At 31.9% G+C, this 19,605-nt stretch overlaps 1 protein-coding gene and 1 long non-coding RNA gene across 2 annotated transcripts; one reads left to right on the top strand and one right to left on the bottom strand.

The window, feature by feature from the left end:
* Nucleotides 1-986: 986 nt before the first annotated feature.
* LOC148610730 (uncharacterized) lies at nt 987-4,948 on the top strand. Its single transcript, XM_088541769.1, has 6 exons — nt 987-1,067; nt 2,310-2,388; nt 2,843-2,974; nt 3,602-3,715; nt 4,125-4,244; nt 4,809-4,948. Exons 2-6 carry the CDS (start codon nt 2,325-2,327, stop codon nt 4,934-4,936), a joined length of 558 nt encoding a protein of 185 aa, XP_088397895.1. The 5' UTR covers nt 987-1,067; nt 2,310-2,324; the 3' UTR covers nt 4,937-4,948.
* Nucleotides 4,949-13,157: 8,209 nt separating this feature from the next.
* Nucleotides 13,158-15,847, bottom strand: LOC148610731 (uncharacterized). The gene is made up of 3 exons (XR_015914639.1): nt 15,301-15,847; nt 14,327-14,593; nt 13,158-13,778 (listed from the first exon to the last, which is right to left on the bottom strand). It is a non-coding gene; the product is annotated as an uncharacterized LOC148610731 (long non-coding RNA).
* Nucleotides 15,848-19,605: the final 3,758 nt, after the last annotated feature.

The raw sequence follows: 19,605 nt of genomic DNA on the forward strand, positions 1-19,605 counted from the left end.
CCCTTATCCCAAAAGTAATGTTCTGTATTTGAAAGTCCGGGTTGGTCAGTTTGTTATTTTAAATTTCTTTGTACATCTTTAGTCTATTTTTCTCATTATGGTGTATGTGTTTTGTCTAATTCTATGATAATTGTCCTAACATTATATATATATTACGTTTTTGTTCTAGGCATGGCCTCCTTGCTACGGTGTCCACGCCACACAGAAACAGACACTTGGTTGCACATGACACAGGACACAGGACACACGACAAAACTTTTTTTCATATATATCATATCACAAATGCATCTTTTCTTAAAGTTGAATGTTAGTTTTTGATTAACTGCAACGATTAAAAAATAAGATATAAAAAGTATTGAATTAATTGAATAAGGGAGATAACTCATTAATTTTGCGCAATTTTTGTTGCTTTGTTAGGGAACTTTAAAATCGTTTTCCGAGTTATTCATTGGTTTAAAATTATTTTCACTATTTGACATAGATATGAAATAAACATTGGAACAAACAAATCAGTGAGACAAAATTTACCATGTACCAACCTTATCATAGAATTTGCCCAATTTTTACATGGGCAGCATCTTAATACCTGGAGTTTTTGAAAACACTATCCCTATCCTGGTTGGATCTTTATATCTTACATGCAAGAGTTTTAGTAAATCAGTCTTCTTCGGTAAGAATTTTTAAAATGACCCCATGTATATAAAACCATGGGACATTCGTCTCACTTTCGTGGGTCATACACAAAAGTGTTTCTCTTAATAAACTTGACTGCAAAACACTTACATTTCACTGGTGTATCATTTTAAGATTATTTCAGCATGTTAGAAAAATATTATTATTCTACTCTGATACAATGTCATTAAATTGTTGTTTTTCTTCACTTTCTATACTTCGTCTCTTGATTAGGAAAGTGCACTAGAGCGATAAACATGAATAAAATTATACAACTGATCAAAACATATATTTGTTTCCGCATCTAGCATTTGTGGTACAGCTGTAGGTAATATTTCTCTAGGGTACAACTAAGTTGACAGAGTGATGTTTTAGACGAGATTTTGCGAATTCAGGTATGCTTAACAAGTTAGTTGTTTTAATTGTATAAATAGGGTATATTTGGTGATATTAAAAGTTGAATTATTTAAGACATTGTTTAAAATATTTCTATAGGAGATTTTCTTTAAAACTGCACGTTGTTAAAACATTTCAATACCGCGTCAAGTGGTGGTAATCAGCATTTTTTATAGAACTTTTTCTTGAAAGGCACTTGTTATTTTATTCTTTTTATCCACGGCCAATCAAACAAATATATAAAACTACTTTTTTCATGTTACAAAAGTAAAATGTTACTTTTTATGGTCTTTTATTTGACTGAAAGCTATCTAAATCTTATGAAATCAATTTCTTTATACAAAACTAAAAACGCAAGACCAACTTTTTTTTTTGGTGTTATTATTTTGAAGCATAATTCTCAAGATTCTAAAATATTAAAGTATCTATTAACTTCCTGTTTTTTAGTTTTCCAAACAAGTTGTTATTTTTTTTATTTAGTTCTCGATAGTGTTTTCTCTTCCGAAATTTTCATCAGAAGATCGCGTTTTATACCTAAGTCAAAATACAACAATTATCAATTTCACAAACCTACAAATTGTCAGAGGAAAGAAATACAATGCACAGAACTTAGCCTTTGTTTCAATCATTTCATTTGATTCCCTTTGATGAGTGACCCTCTTAGTTCTTGTCCCCGGATCACGAATACGGATTCTAATTACTTTTTTTTATAATCTTTATAAAAATAATATGTTTGTCTCAAACTCATCACCGCTTTGAAAACAAAATTAATTCCTCGTCACAGTCCAGAATATCACAAATATCTTACATGAATTTTATATGCACTATCTAAATCTTTAATTCTTATAATTTATTTATCTCAGTTTATTAGTACGAATAAATAATATGCATTAATTACAGATGTAGTGTGTGTCTTAAAGAGGAAACTAGTTTCAATTGTTTCAATTGTGCAAATTCATTAGAATTATAAATGACACTCTGGATTCTCTCTGACCTCTAAAAACTATGATTGTATTTCCCTCCGCAAATGTACAACTCAATGCAATTTGTAATAATATGTTTTCTGCATACCTTTGTACTACATCGGTTTTATCATAATATATATATAATAATAATTTGATACAAAAATGTACAGTTTGTACAATGACCTAAGAGGTCATACGCCTATACGTCCCGAATAGTCTTGTTTTTTATTGCGTTTTACAACTCTTGTTTTATATTTTTATTCAACAATTCAATAGACAGACACTTCCAAAATGTTCCTTAGACTCACATTATTGGTTGTCCTCGCCATTATAGTAACGGGATCCAGAAGATACGGTAAGACATTTCATGTGTTTTACCCTAGCTTCAAAGATGAAGCAAAAAAAAAGTTCTTTACTATTAAGTAAACCAGAATATATTCATTCTACAGTAAATGGAATTTTTTAAAGGGGTTACACAGTGAAAATACACTTAATTACACTTTTAAGTTGAAGATTTAATTTCACATGCATCCACCTAAAATGTTAATAATAAATATATTTTGGAACTCCCATAATTTTTTTCGGCGTTCATACGATCTTGATTTTTACCATTCACTGATGATTCACCGACAGATTTTTTCCTATTTGGTTCTATCAATGGATTATGCATGTCAATATAAAATGTTTTCTACAAAATGTGTTAACAGCGCCCGTCTAATTGTATCGGCTTATCTATTAAGACAGATATTGATAGCTTCTCTAGAATTCTAAAATCAAACAGACTCAAAATATTATCAGATGTATTTAAGATCCCTGTAGGAATTACTATTGCTCGAATGGTGAGACATGTGTCACAAGACAGAAGTATGGTGTTTACCGTTACAGTGAGCTAGTACCGAAATGCGAGTGTTCAGGTCACTGGAAAGGCGAGAGATGTGATGGTATATAGACAAATTATATTGTAAACTGTGACATTTTGCAGTTTAATATTCAGGATGACATGAAACGCAAATTTTATGCTATCTTAAATTTTTATTTCGTAGAACATTTTAATTCAGATTGAAGAAAGATCGCAATTTCAAAACTGTAGAAAGTAGATTGGTCTTGTACAAAACTCATACAATTTATTTTTCATATAAATCTGCCTTTTTTCTGTCATGTTGAATTGATGCTATGAAAAAGTAACCAAGGAAACCAAGGTTCTATGGAAAATTAAAAGAATGTAATCAATGGACAAAGACCAGATGTGGAAAACAGACACACACAACAAATAACATAAACAACAAACAAACAAACAAACAAAAATTTACAAAGTTAAAAAAAATAAATGAAAAATCACATAATTACCTCATTTAAGAAATTGATTTTGTCAAAAAGAGTAAGTCTAAAACAACATAAAACAAACATACACGAACAACATCCTGAAAATAAATGCATATTAATTTTGCATAAATATAACCCCTAAAGGTGTCTCAGTGTTTTTTTTCATATACCGGTATTAGTGAATTTTGGACGTATGTTGTGTGTTAATTTTTGTTATACTTTTGACTGAACTTAAATCTTTCCAGACAATCCTTGTACTGGACACAACTGTTCAAATGGAACATGTCTTGTTTCACAGAACGGAACTGGAACTTGTTGTTGTCCTAATGGCTGCAAGGGGGACAGTTGTGATATTCAAGGTACCTATTTCCAAAATAGAAATTGTGCATTTGTTGGTTTGTCATCGAAATCTTTTGAACTAAATTTAGCTGTAACGTTTAATTAAATATTCTGTATGGCTTAAACATATTGTTAACTAGTTCAACAAATTATACAAACAGTAATATATATAAAAAAAAAAACAAAACAAAAAAAAAAACAAAAAAAAAAACGAGATGTGGTATGATTGCCAATGCGATGGTCATCCACCAAATACCATGCTACTAACAATTATGCTTCTACGGCGTACAGGACACACGGTCTTATTGACGGGTAAAACCCATATCATAAAGCAAGATGTAAAAGGCCCCAAAATAAATTATGTGAAACTATTCATTAAAGGCGAAAATCGATAGAAAACAAAGTAAAACGAATAAATTTAACTTGTAGATGATACTGTATGTATAGCTGCCGGAGGAAGATGTGTTTTATCAAATAAATGTAACGCTGGAACTGAACTGGACGTACCTTGTTGTAATGGAAATGTATGCTGCAAAACTACTCCAACATGTAAGTTTAAATGCTCCCAATAGAGCCAAAATGCAGAGAAAATAATGGGAAAAATAGTGGACGTGACTACTTTTTGCGGTTTGGTGTCGATGTATGTATTTCATTTTCGCTGAATTAAATTTTACAGTCGTTTATGGTACTAGGAAACTCGTAAATAATTTAGAGCTACTGTAGGTAAAGATGAGTGAAATTTCATTTCAGGACTTTTGTGTTTTCTTGGCAACTGCGAAATAACACGAAATTCAATCGCCGCAATTTTTTTTTTCAATTTCACTTAAGTCGTAATTGAAAAAATAAGTATAATACACACAAACATAAGTAATTGTATAATGTATTATAAATTAAAAACAGTGAGAACCTATAATTCATCTAAAATCAGGGAATCATCATCCAAACTACTGGAGAACATAATACCGTATAATAAAACTATTTTAACACATACATATTAAAAGAGAATACATAAAAGAAGGGATGAATGTAGAATGGAGTAGTGTTAATTTCTTGCATTAAGAATTATTCCTTGTATTTCATGTAATTTAAAAGTTGTTCGATCTCAATTTTTAGGCATTACTAAAAATGGTCTATGTTTTGGTGAGAAAAGAGGCTTATGCGTAGAAAATACATCCTGTGTTGAAGGTATCAAGGATGTTACAGGCCTCCAGTGTTGTAATGGACTTACTTGCTGCATGTAATAAAGCAATACGATATCATTTACAATATGATCTTTTGTATAGTTTTTCATTTGACAGTCTGTTTGGCCACAACTTTTCAAAAGACGTGTTTTTGTTTCGACTTTGTGAAAACAGGATCAATACTACAACTGCACAATGGAAACAAATGTGTGCTTTGCTCCTTTATCAAAGGTGTTAGTTCTGTTTGCCTTCCAGAAAGCTTATGGAATTTTAGTTTTCGGTTCAGTCATTTCTATCTTCTAACATACAATCTAGATATCACAAGCATAATGAGACTTTACGAATAATAAATGTTTCCTGTATTCTTTCATTAATAAATGATCTTATGTTTAACATTACAAAAAAATAATTTCACTCCTTTACGAACTTCTGTTACCTTCCTAAAATATAAGGAAAAAACTACTGCTTCTAAGATATAATAATGTCTGCATGAGTTACCGCACATACATGAATACTAAAATATCAGTTTTAAAACTTGTACATATATACTTTTCATATATACTCAACACTACTGTATTAACTAATAAGGTTATTTTTTTTTATAGTATAATGAAAAACAGTTTTAAAAAAGTAAGATTTTATCAGAATAAACTAATTATTCAGGATACATTTTTAACACCAAACGAACTCTGCAACCATTTATCAAAATGATAAACAACCCTGCCACCCCCCAAAAAAAACCTAAAAAAATTCCCCTTAACCCCTTATGCTTAGTACCACTAATAGTACACCTTTTTAATAGGAGTGATACAGGAATTGATCAAATTAAAATATATAAACAAGAATAGAAAAAATAAAGGGTTTGTCCATTTTGTTTAAAATACAACAAAAAGCACATGGTTTTTGTTTTAGTTTATATCTAAATGGTTATTACATTTACCTGGCCAATCATTTAAAATGTGTACATATTAATTGAAAAAAATGTATTACGAGAAATTTTATATGATTTCCGACTTTGTAATACATAATATCTTGTAGTGACCACTTTTCGCCAGGCAAGCAGTATCTGAGAATAAGAATAACGACTGATTAGCTTGATACTATTAAATTAGAGTAAAACCTTTCTGGGCTTCCTAGTCCCTTTAAGAGTAGCACTGATTGGCTAGCTTATCATAGTTTATGCCTATTGCTAAATTCAGTGATTGGTTTGACAAACCAAAGTTAGACAATTTGATTGTATAATTACGAGACAGGGCCCCTAAAACAAATTAAGGGAGGGGATCATGCATACAAATTATGAACTCAGAGATAATTAGTATACGACTGAAAGCTCCAATTAGCACCTGATGTTCCAAATTCACTATAGACGCTGCAGCCAACTCCCTCAGAAAAAGCAAGAATCTGAGCAAGTCTGGAAAAAGTGAATTATTCTAAGCAAATTTATCCGATTGTCAAACAGAAAAAAAAAAAATTATGGATACACCATAACGATCCACGAGTTCATGATGACGACCATAAAACTTCTGTAGTGATGACTTCAAACTTTTAGCAACATAACCCTGTTCCAGAAGCCTATTTGTCAGAGTTCTAGCGCGATACAAAAAGACTGCGTAGTCCCGGCAAGCTCTGGCATAACGTATGAGTTGTGATATGAACACTCCATACGCAGAAGCCGAAGGAATGTTGCCACAGATGAAAGGAAAGTTGACAATTCTGAATGAAAAGTCATCACGTTTGTCGTAAAGTTTGGTCTATAGTTTTCCTTTACTATCGATTTCTAAGTGTAGGTCAAGATATGAGGTTGACTTCACAGTGTCTGTAGTATCTTTTATCTCAAATTCTTTTGGGTAGATGCGATGTATCAAATTCCCGAAATTAGGATTGTTTAAAGATAACACGTCATCTATATAGCGGAAACTGAGATTGAAGGATCTAGCCAAACAATATTCTTTCTTTCTGATCAGATCAGCTATAAAGTCAGCCTCATAAGAGTGAAGGAATAGGTCAGCTAGTAAAGGAGCACAATTTGTTCCCATTGGAATGCCGACCGTTTGTTGAAAAACACGTCCACCACACTAGACAAATATGTTGTCGATTAAAAATTCCAGCATTTTGTAAACATCTTCCTCTGTATATTTGGAAGATGATTTGGAATTAGTTCTTACAAAGTATGAGGAATCTCTACCAAGAACTATATATTTGTATCTAGGTGTACCATCTTTTTGGAAAAACAACGATGTATAATGTTTTTAAGTCGGGATTTTAACTGAGTATGGGGAATAGAAGTATACAGTGTTGAAAAATCATAGGTTTTAATGCTATTATATTCAGATAATAGTCTTGAACTGATTGTCTCCAAAAGATCTTTCGAATTTTTCAGGATCCACATTGAATTAATACCACTACGGGAGTAACAAGTGTTGCGGTAGGACTGTAGACCCTCTTTGACAGTTGTGAGTATAGAAGTTAAAAGGTTTGGTGGTACATTTTGCAGATCCAGCTATGAAACGTTATTTGTATGGATTCTTGTGAAGTTTAGGAATCCAGTACATAGACGGTAAATCACAATCATCGTCCTTGGTAGAGAGACCAAAAGAGGATAGCACAGATTTATGGTTTTCCACAATCTCTTCTTTGAAAAGAGTGGTAGCAGTGTAGGTCTTATCACTGCTATCATTTTCTACGTCTACCTGTGATAATAAACATTGGATATAAAACGTTTTGCAGACAAAAACAATGTTGTTTTGGGCTTTGTCTGCTGGTACGACAACATATTTGTCATGCAACTTACTTTACATTCACCTTTTCTTGTGTTTGAATCTGTAAATTATTCTACCAATGACATGACCCACTCGTCATGATACAATGAATCTTGTATACACAGGGTAGTATGAATATCACGCTAGCGCTGAGTATACCAAGACATGTTTACAATTTCAACTGCAAAAACTTTATTGGAAGCATTTAATTTTGATTGCTTTGTAATGCGTCGATAAATTGATCTTTGATATGACTGTTTTATGTGCTTGTATCGTTAAATGTAGTACGGCTTGCTTAGTCGAATGGTTATACTTTTATTACATGCCTATTGCTGTATCTTTATATGTAGTACGACTACGTTAGTCTGATGTACTTTTTTTCATATACATGCCTGTATCTATATATATTGTATGCTTAGGTTAACATGATAATAAAATTGTTATTACTTTGTTCTCTGTATTTATTTATACTTGTAGTATGCCTTGGTTTATCTGTTAGTTATACTTATATTACATGTATATGGCTGTACCTTTACCTCTAGTATGTCTTGGTTTATCTGTTAGTTATACTTTTATTACATGTACATGGCTGTATCTTCACCTCTAGTATGCCCTGGTTTGTCTGTTTAGTTACACTTTTATTACATGTATATGGCTGTATCTTTACCTCTAGTATGCCTTTGTATGTCTGATAGTTATAACTTTATTACATGACTTTATCTATACCTTTATTATGCCTTGGTTAGTCTGTTAGATATACAATTATTACAAGTATATTGCTGTATCTATACATCTAGTATGCGTTGTTTAATCTGATATTTAAACTTTTTTACATGTATAAGGATGTACCTATACCTCTAGTATCCCTGGATTAGTCTGATAGTTAAACGTTTTGCATATGGCTGTATCTATATCTGCTGTATGTATGGGTTAATCTGATAATTAAACTTTTGTTCCATGCATATGGCTGTTTCTACATCTGTTGTATGTCTGAGTTAATCTGATAGTATCATTAATTTTTACTTGTGGTACATGTCGTTATCTATATATGATGTATGTCTGGGTTAGCCTGATAATTAGACTTTTGTTACATGTATATGGCTGTATCTTTATCTGTTGTATAACCTGTATAGCAGGATAGTAACATTAATATTCCTTTTATCATGTGTCTTTATCTATATTTGTATTATTCCTGAGTTAGCACGATAGTTTTAGGAGGTAGACCTAGGGTAAGGGACATAACTCATGAAATCAGTGATATGTTTGCAGCACATTCAATTTCACTAAAGTATTTCAAGCTTTCATTTACACAGAATGAAATCAGTCCAAGTTACTGCGATGCGTACATGAGATTGATGTAAAATGCTGAATACAAACGTTCCAACGATTTGTAAGAGTTGTGTCCCTTACCCTAGGTCTACCCCCTTAGCCACAATTACCTTGATTTTATTGTTTAACATCCACGTGTGTTTAATGTAGTGTACCCGATTAGAAGGTATATCTGCGAAATTATTGAGAACTTGGGTTATATGTTCAAACATATTTCCCCATATATTTTAACCGTATATTATGTAACATTCATTGTGATGAAAATATAAATAATGGTATATTTGAAATATGATGTAACAATAAAATTGTTATGTGTACTCTCTTTAATTGATGAACTGTTTAATATTGAAAAGATTCTGTACTAATATTAAACCGTATTAATTGTACATCAACATGAAAAAAATCAAGCAGTTTAGTTTTATTTTGTGGTTAAATCGTTGATAGTCTATGGAACATTATACAAGAGGTTTAGGTTTATAATTAATGTGTAAGCATTTAAATTACACTGCTGTCACTGACAGCTGCTCATTTACCTTTTTTGTTTTGTACGTATTTCTTTGGTTATCCTATGTTCGTCTGTTTTTCCTGGTTGGTCTTTGTCATTTGATTCCTTATTTTGCTATTTCCGCTTGAATATTGGTTCCCTCGATTACTCATTTACTTCATGTATTTTTTCATGATTTGCGTCATGACATTATTTGAATTTCTCCTGGTATAAAACTCACATTACTTTATCAGTATATTAAAACTCAGCCATGATTTATATTATAGTCAGATAAATATCACTAATTGATACTTATTCACGTTATCTTATTAAATACATTGAAGAAGCTCATGTATGTTTCTAAGTAATGAAGGTATGCTTATGCTAAGTATGCTTATCCTTTCGGTGCATCTTGTCCATGCTCCCGGTTTAAGTTGAATCCGAGATGCTTAGTTATTTTTTTCTTTGTACGTATTATGTTTGTTATATATTTGTATTATGCTCTTAGTTGTGTGTGTGTGTCTATATTCCCTGTTTACGTCGTTGTCTCTGGATTGCGTTCTTTTGATTTCCGCTATAATTTTAGTTTTCTTGATTACTCTTACAATGAAAGAAGGTACAAAATGTATTTGTTTTATTTGTTTATAGACAGAATTACAGACATGTGAAATGATGACCGTATTGTTCTTGACCAATAGGTAGAATGCATGTAAAATGAAGCCGTTGTTCGACGAAATGGTCACTAATTATAAATATTTCTTTAACACGTCCTTTTATTTGCCACTACGCTCAAATATCACAGCAAAGGTCAAATGATTTCTCTTATTTAAAGAAGATATCTACGATCGACAAAAGGAACTGAAAAAAATCCTTTTCATATTTGTAAAGTTACTGTTTTTGATAAAATTAGGCAACTTCCAGTTCTCAAATGTTCATTGACAAGAGAAAAAAAACAGACACGCACAACAAAGAGCATGAGATAACCAAAGTAACTTTAAACAAAGAAACAAATGTCATTTGGGCAAATCTATTTCCACTAAATTTGGGAGCATGGACCAAGTGCACCAGCGGAAACAAACGTTCATCATATCACCTCAGTTTAATATGATAAGCATATGCTAGAAATCACATGATTCTGATGTTTGGCACCTTTTGCGGTTTAAAAGTACTTATTGACTTCGGATATTTTTGCTGGTCTTACATTTGTTTACCTCTGTTCAATAAATACATATTTTTGGAGTTAACATCGATTTCAGTTAATTTGTTTTGTCGACTAAATTATTTTTGCGTATGTTACAAAGAGAATAATATGAATCAGTCCATACAGCGACTAGTATCAAATCAACAGGAATCAACTTTGTTCAAACTCTTTGGAAGCTGTTTATTTATGTAAATTATTTCATTATATGATTTCCAACTTTAATATAATTTATTTAATTTTAGTGTGATTAAGTGTTTTTGATATGTATTGTAAGTATTTGATTATTTTGTTATTAACGTTAGTCTCTCTATTTCTTGTGAATACTTGCCTCTTTTCGTGTTGTGTATTCATATGAATGATTTCGTTATGTTTTGATGAAATAATTATCGTTTTTATCTCGTCTACTTGTTTGCTTTTTTTAGTTCCTTGATGATTTTTTTTGCATTACCGCTTTACATTAATCACGTACGAAATGTCCATAAGTTTCACATTTTGTAAATGTCTTTTGTTGTTTTGTGCTTTGTATTGCGGTGCATCATCTTACTTTATGTTTTGTAAGAACACTGGTGTTCAATATTTTCTATTCCACTGGATAAACCTTTTATAATTTTATGCACTCAATGATATTTTGATTTATAGACATCATTTTTTAAAAGAAATTATGCAAGCCTGTATCGTACACACAGGAGAGGCATAGGATAGGGTACCAGTTTTTCACACCCTACCGGTGCACCTGGTCCATGCTCCCAATTTTTAGTGGAGTACGAGTTGCTCATTTGCTTTTGTTACTTTGTAAGTATGACTTTATTACTTTATGTTCTTTGTTGTGTATGTCTATTTTCCATGTCTGGTTTTTGTCCCTGGATTACATTCTTTTGGTTACCGCTATAACCTTGGTTCCCTTGATTACTCTTCCATACATATTAAGTATTTTCTTCTTTTAACAAAGATGTAAGAACTGCTTGAAACTGATTATATAAAACTGTTTCCCTTTCCAGACACCCATTAAATTAATTTAAAGTGAAAGTGAATAATAAATATCATTCCAGAAAAAAAAATCTTCTAAAAGTCTGCCTTTGGTGAGGTAATCGCTACCTCAAAAAATAATTTGTGTAGGGCAGATTATTATAAGTGGTTTGTATTTACCCCTTAAAGAATGGTGGATTTGGCATTTCTTTTCTGGATATGGAGATGATATATAGATGTATGAACTGTGAGTATTGTCAAATCAAAGTTTATATTTGTAAATTTGTCAACATTCGAACTATATTCTTAAATTTAATTTAATATTTTTTTCACGTTAATGAATAATTTTAAAACAAATTTCCCCATCCTCTCCATTAAAATCCCATCCCCACAAACAATATTCCCACCCCGTCTCCATTCCCCTCCCAATATACAATAGAATGGGGTGTTTTCCCCATACTAATAATGTCATTGCAAAACACATGAAGCTTATTTTCACCTTCTATTTGAAATCTGGCTTTAAAAGGTTTCTTCACGATGTAATTGAATTTTACTCCCTAGTTTTTTTTAATTAAGATTCCTCCTCTGTGTCATTATCTACCAATGAATTTAGAATTTGGATTTTTTTTCTATTTTTCCGTACTTTGTTTTCCCTATGACTCATTTAGTAAATGTAAGGAAAACATAGCTACACTCTTAATTTTGGTCATTAAGATATAACAATGCATCTGATTATCAATGACACTTTCGTGTGGTGTATCAGTATCTGTTGGTTTATTATTTCTTCTACCTTACTGGACTCAAAAAAGGTCAAAATGTTTTTTCCTACCGTAACAAGTACTTTTCTCCCAAACTAATGACTACATTTGAGTATTATTTTAAAATCACTAAATATCTTACACATCTCCAGTCAACGGAACTTCAATTAATCTTTTGATTTCAAAGTTTATAATATGAAGAAGAACACTTATCAGCATTTACCGCATGTGTAATGTAGGAACAACTTATTTATAAAGTATATATTCATAAGAGATATATGATGCTCCATTTAGAGTTCTACATCTTAGAGGATGAACCCATAATTAAATAAAAATGTTCGCAATACCTTTGTGTTTGCACTGCATTTTTAAGTCTTGTTTTATTTTTCAATTAAGCTTAAATGTTTTGACGAACACTACCAAAATGTTCCTTAGATACACATTGGTGGTTGCCCTCGCCATCATTCTTGTTATAATAGAACCCAGAAGATACGGTAGGATTTGTTTTTGCATCATTTCTACCTATTCTTCAGTTGAAGTTGATTACTTTTAAGAAAATTGAATAGTTACGTATACGTGTGATTAAACATTTTGAAATTAGTGCAAAGTCAAAATACCCTCATACTTTTTTCAAATGTTCATAGTTTTGATTTAACAAAAAAAACCAAAAAAAAACAAAAAACAAAAAAAAAAAACGAAAAACAAAAAACAAAAAAAAACCCACAAAAAAAAAACCAAACAAACAAACAAACAAACAACGTTATTTTAAAACTATGACACGTTGCACAAATTAGTTTTCATAGTGAAATTGGATACACCGTAACTATCCAAGAGTTCAAGATTACGACTGTAAAACTATAGTGATCATCTTGTAACATCATAACCCTGTTACAGAAGTCTAATTGTAAGAAGTCTATCACGGTACAAAGTCTGCGTAGTTAAGGAAAGCTAGTTGTGATATGAAAACTCCATGCACAGATGCTGAAGGGATGATGCCACAGATGAAAGAAAAATTGACAGTTCTGAATGAAAAGTCATTGCGTTTGTCGTACGGTTTGTTCAATAGTGTTATCGTCGGTCTCTAAGTATAGATCAAGAATGAGACTGACTTCACAGTGTCTGTAGTAACTTTATATCAAGTCCTCCACACTGGACAACTATGTAGTCGATCAAAATTCAAGCATTTTGAAAACATTTGAAAATCATAGGTTTTAATGCTATTGTATTTGGATGATAATTTTGAATTTAGGGTCTCCAGAAAATCTTTCGAATTTCCAGGATCCACATTAAATTAATACCTCTACAGGAGTAACACGTGTCGTGGTAAGACTGGACACTTCAACGGATGTGAGTATAGATGTTTATAGTTTTGGATGAGGTTTGGTGATACACTTTGCAGATCCAGCTATATAAATGAAGCACACCAATACATAAGTACATATTTATTGGTACATGTACAATCTCAATATAAACTTTAAATTTGATTACTAACACTTATGCCGCTTGACTAACTGTATATTTTAGGCCCCTTTGAACAAATGAACTATTAGTGTTCAAATGGGGGGAAATGTGTCACCAAACTGAAGGGAGTAGGCTCTGGTTCCATAAAACCAGTACCGACATGTGAGTGTTCTGGTCAATGGACAGGCGACCGCTGTGATGGTATGTTGATTCCCTAAGCTTTATTGGTAATTGTATATTTTTGTTATTGTAGATACTATTTCAGCTTTTAATGGACGGCATGGACAGTAATGAAATAATATCAAACGAGAAGAACAAGCAATTTTCAGATTTGTAACATTTTCCCATAAAATAAAGCGCAGTTTCTTTGTCATGCATCCAGATATGATAAATTTTCCATGATTTGTAGACACAACCTACAGTACATGCAAACATATTATGATATACTTCTAAGTCGCTTTTGATACTTTTTTCGATAAAAAATATGCTTACTTCAAAATGTTACTTAAAAATTCTATAAGATAAAATCGAAATTTTAAGTAGATTCTCCCGTCTTCCAGACCCTGAAAAAAAGAAAAAAAATCACACAGGAAAAAAATGGGTGGGATTTTGATGTTTTATGATCAGTGTTCAGTATTGAGATGTTTTAACTCGACGAATCTTCCATTTCTTGGTGACTAAAACGAAATTTCGCCTTTGAAACTGACGTGACTATGGATTTAGAACATATTCGTATGCTTGAATTCGGTTGGCAAATATCTGAAAAGAAAATAAAATCTAAAAAGAAAGTTTTTTTGAAGGTTGGACGAGAATCAACCATTTCAATGTATTTGGGTCTAATAAGTATTTTTTTTATTCAAATTATACGGTAAAAACTTAACATATTGTTAGTTACATAGACAATAAGTCATTGGGTACAGTATTTACCCAGGTGAGTAGGTTTGGAAACAAATAAACCAAAATAAAAAAAAAAAACGATAACTCTTACATTGGATAGATAATTTCAAAATTAACATAAACCAATGTCCGTTTTAAAACAAAATCTGTAGCAAATATATACATTACATTTCAAATGACTTGTAAAACCATGTGTCTGTATTTTTCATTTTTCATTTAATTTTCGTTTTACTACTCCCTAATTTCAATGTGTTTTAAATCCTGAGCTAGCACTGCTCTTTTATTTTGGATAACATGTAAAAATATATATTTTAAATAGATAAATAATGAAACAATACTTATTCGTTTACGAATGAACTAATTCTCTTTTTTCTTTCGTCTACCTCGGGCAAGACTTTTTTATGAGCAACTCGGCGGGCGCTTCTAGAAAAGCAAAGAACGCTTACTCTACCGGTATACCTAGTCCATGCTCCAAGATTTAAGTGAAATATGAGTTGCTCACTTACTTTTGTTACTTTAGTTGTATTACTTTAGTTATTTTATGTTCTTTGTTGTGTTTGTCTATTTACCATGTCCGGTCTTTGTCCCTGGATTACATTCTTTTGATTTCCCCTAGAATCTTGGTTCCGGTAATTACTCTATTACTATTCCAGACAATCCTTGTACTGGATATAACTGAGGAAGCGGAGAATGTCTTATTTCACAGAACGGAGCTGCAGCTTGTTGTTGTCCCAGCGGCTGCGAAGGAGATAACTGCGATATTCAAGGTATATAATTCCGATGTAGAACCTATAAACTTGTCAGAATTCAACCTAGTAAAATAAATATAATATAGATGTAATTTGTCAAAAGACTAGTTGAATATATTGGGAGTTTTAGAATAATTCTGCCACCTACAGTTTAACATTAACTAGAATATATTTTTCGTCATAAGTTTAGAATACTTTTAGGTGTGAGTTATAAGCCTTTTTGGTCAAAGATTGAAAACATCGCAAGATCCTTACTCCATATTACTGCTTGCCGACCGGGATTTTTCAACACAGTAGATTACAATACATGTTCAGGTTTATCTTAAAAAAAATTGTCAGTGCTTCTACGGTCAAAGTTCAAATTCGTATCGATTACCAGATAGAAATAAGTCTTATCCTCAGAATATTAATGCCAGTCAAACAAAAATCGTACGCAATGAGTTAATCTTGTAGAAGATAGTTCGTGCAAAGCTGCTCGAGGAACATGTGTATTACCTAATGCATGTTACCCCGGACTTGACCTGAATGTACCATGTTGTAATGGGAACTTCTGCTGTAGAACTATGAACAGTAAGTACAAAAATGAATAACATAATTCGTATAAAATCTGTCAAATCGAAACGACATAATAAACTACATATGGTTACTAATAATCCAACAACATTAACCGTAAAAAATCTGTCAAGGGATTGCGATTTCGTTGCGTTCAAAATTATGACCGAACGGTATGTACTTTTCCACTTTATGGCAGGAAATATTAGCAACCAGGCGCCTTTTAATATAAAGGTTTGAAGTGTTTTTATTTTATGAAAGTACGTAACAATTTAAATTATTTGTATGACGTCATAAGTTTTATTCAAAACAGACGTTTTTCTTTAGTACGATGTTCCAAAAACTGTGATTCTCATGTTTAAAAATATTGATGGTTTGTTCATATTTGTCAAAGTGAAAAGAAAGTGCTTATTTAATAGTAAATAAGAAGAATATGCTTAATCATACCAGACAAAAAATAACTGTGATGGAAGTAGTAGATTTAGCCCTAAGAATTTTGATTAAATCTACTTTTTCTATCGGAAATATGTGTACCAATCCAGGATATTTACAGTGGTTGCCAACTTTCCGATTTTCATTTTGAAATTGAAATTTATAATACATAATTTCTTATACTCAAAATACTTTTAAAAATGAAATTAATTTTCTATTAAGTTTTAGTATGAAAACAAACATTTTCTATTAAGTTTTAGTATGAAAACAAACATTTTCTAATATTTTAATGTTCAATTCATTTTTTGTTTTTCAGTCAACTGTTTGAAATTTGCTTTGCTCCACTGACACTGGTCCCTGAAATAATCCCCGCTTCTTAGCATGTAGCATATGTTCCCCATATTTTCCACAAATTTCCACCTTTCCCTCCTCTTGCAAATTTCAATTTTTGCCAAACCTTACAATAAATTCATGTCATTTTGAACACAGATCAGTAGCTGGTGTCACCAATATTATTTGTGGGAACTGTTATAACCACAGCTTGTTCAAATCCATGAAAACTTGTCAGTGTAGCTTAGTATGTCGACTGAGTTCTAGAATATTTGATTAATATCATCCTTTCTTTTCTAAGAGGGAAGTAATGTCATCTTAATAATTTCTGTGGTTTGGTACCTGACAAGGTAATGGAAATCCATTTTATTAGCATACCCATTTGGAAAATGTTTTGCTCGTTGACAGTCAGTCATTGACTATGAGTCTCAAGGTTAAGTCCTGCCCTGTTATCTAGTGATAAGTTAGATTTGCAAACTTCATTAGCAATTGATAAATGTCTTCCAGCATATCGTTTGACCATTGAAAAAATACCTGTTGTCTATATAAGCAAATAGTTGAACATAAATCTTCAAACTAAGTTCACTTTTATAATCAAATTACTCCAATAGCCTTGAACAAAAAAGACAAAACAAACAAAACAAAACATAACAACGATTATCATTATCATTCAGATCTGCATATATTTTTTAAAGAACATCATACATTAGTCTCCCACTAATCTCAACCAAATGAAACCGAATCAATAACGCTAGCTCTTGCAAAGTGTTAATTTCATGTACAAACTATAATTTTTATTTCAAAAGAGCAACAACCAAATAAAAATCTAGGACTGGTAATGTGCTTAGTAAAGAACATCATAGGACTGGTAATGTGCTTAGTAAAGAACATCATAGGACTGGTAATGTGCTTAGTAAAGAACATCATAGGACTGGTAATGTGCTTAGTAAAGAACATCATAGGACTGGTAATGTGCTTAGTAAAGAACATCATAGGACTGGTAATGTGCTTAGTAAAGAACATCATAGGACTGGTAATGTGCTTAGTAAAGAACAATCTAGGACTGGTAATGTGCTTAGTAAAGAACAATCTAGGACTGGTAATGTGCTTAGTAAAGAACAATCTAGGACTGGTAATGTGCTTAGTAAAGAACATCATAGGACTGGTAATGTGCTTAGTAAAGAACATCATAGGACTGGTAATGTGCTTAGTAAAGAACAATCTAGGACTGGTAATGTGCTTAGTAAAGAACATCATAGGACTGGTAATGTGCTTAGTAAAGAACATCATAGGACTGGTAATGTGCTTAGTAAAGAACATCATAGGACTGGTAATGTGCTTAGTAAAGAACAATCTAGGACTGGTAATGTGCTTAGTAAAGAACATCATAGGACTGGTAATGTGCTTAGTAAAGAACATCATAGGACTGGTAATGTGCTTAGTAAAGAACATCATAGGACTGGTAATGTGCTTAGTAAAGAACATCATAGGACTGGTAATGTGCTTAGTAAAGAACATCATAGGACTGGTAATGTGCTTAGTAAAGAACATCATAGGACTGGTAATGTGCTTAGTAAAGAACATCATAGGACTGGTAATGTGCTTAGTAAAGAACATCATAGGACTGGTAATGTGCTTAGTAAAGAACAATCTAGGACTGGTAATGTGCTTAGTAAAGAACATCATAGGACTGGTAATGTGCTTAGTAAAGAACATCATAGGACTGGTAATGTGCTTAGTAAAGAACATCATAGGACTGGTAATGTGCTTAGTAAAGAACAATCTAGGACTGGTAATGTGCTTAGTAAAGAACATCATAGGACTGGTAATGTGCTTAGTAAAGAACATCATAGGACTGGTAATGTGCTTAGTAAAGAACAATCTAGGACTGGTAATGTGCTTAGTAAAGAACATCATAGGACTGGTAATGTGCTTAGTAAAGAACATCATAGGACTGGTAATGTGCTTAGTAAAGAACATCATAGGACTGGTAATGTGCTTAGTAAAGAACAATCTAGGACTGGTAATGTGCTTAGTAAAGAACATCATAGGACTGGTAATGTGCTTAGTAAAGAACATCATAGGACTGGTAATGTGCTTAGTAAAGAACATCATAGGACTGGTAATGTGCTTAGTAAAGAACATCATAGGACTGGTAATGTGCTTAGTAAAGAACATCATAGGACTGGTAATGTGCTTAGTAAAGAACATCATAGGACTGGTAATGTGCTTAGTAAAGAACATCATAGGACTGGTAATGTGCTTAGTAAAGAACATCATAGGACTGGTAATGTGCTTAGTAAAGAACATCATAGGACTGGTAATGTGCTTAGTAAAGAACATCATAGGACTGGTAATGTGCTTAGTAACTGTTTCTGAACAAGAAATAAAACAAAATGAAATGTCCAAAATATGATTGATTGACGTGGTAGACATATATGAAAAGTGATTGCCGTGAAAGCAAATATGGTGGCGTTTTTCAAGATTTTTTTGTGGGGTCAAATTTTTTTCACAAATTTAGAAGCTTAAGCGTGTATCATTCAGGATAGATTCAGAAAAAACTTGTAACTTATTTGGTTAACATCGAAGCAACAAATTTTCATGATATAATACTAGGAGATGTGGTATGGTTGCTAATGCGACAGTCATCCTCCAAACAACTTAACTCCTACAGGTCATCACTCATCCCCAGTAATTGCCAAACCCTCATCACAAAGCAAGCTGTAAAAAGAAGTGAAACTATTCATGAAAGACAGAAGTTCACCTAATCTATAGAGAATATGTAAAATGATCATAAGAAAAACAGTAAAT

This window comes from Perna viridis, chromosome 8 (assembly GCF_037379345.1).
Source record: "Perna viridis isolate PV_CMFRI_1.1 ecotype Kerala chromosome 8, ASM3737934v1, whole genome shotgun sequence".
Lineage (NCBI taxonomy): Eukaryota > Metazoa > Mollusca > Bivalvia > Mytilida > Mytilidae > Perna > Perna viridis.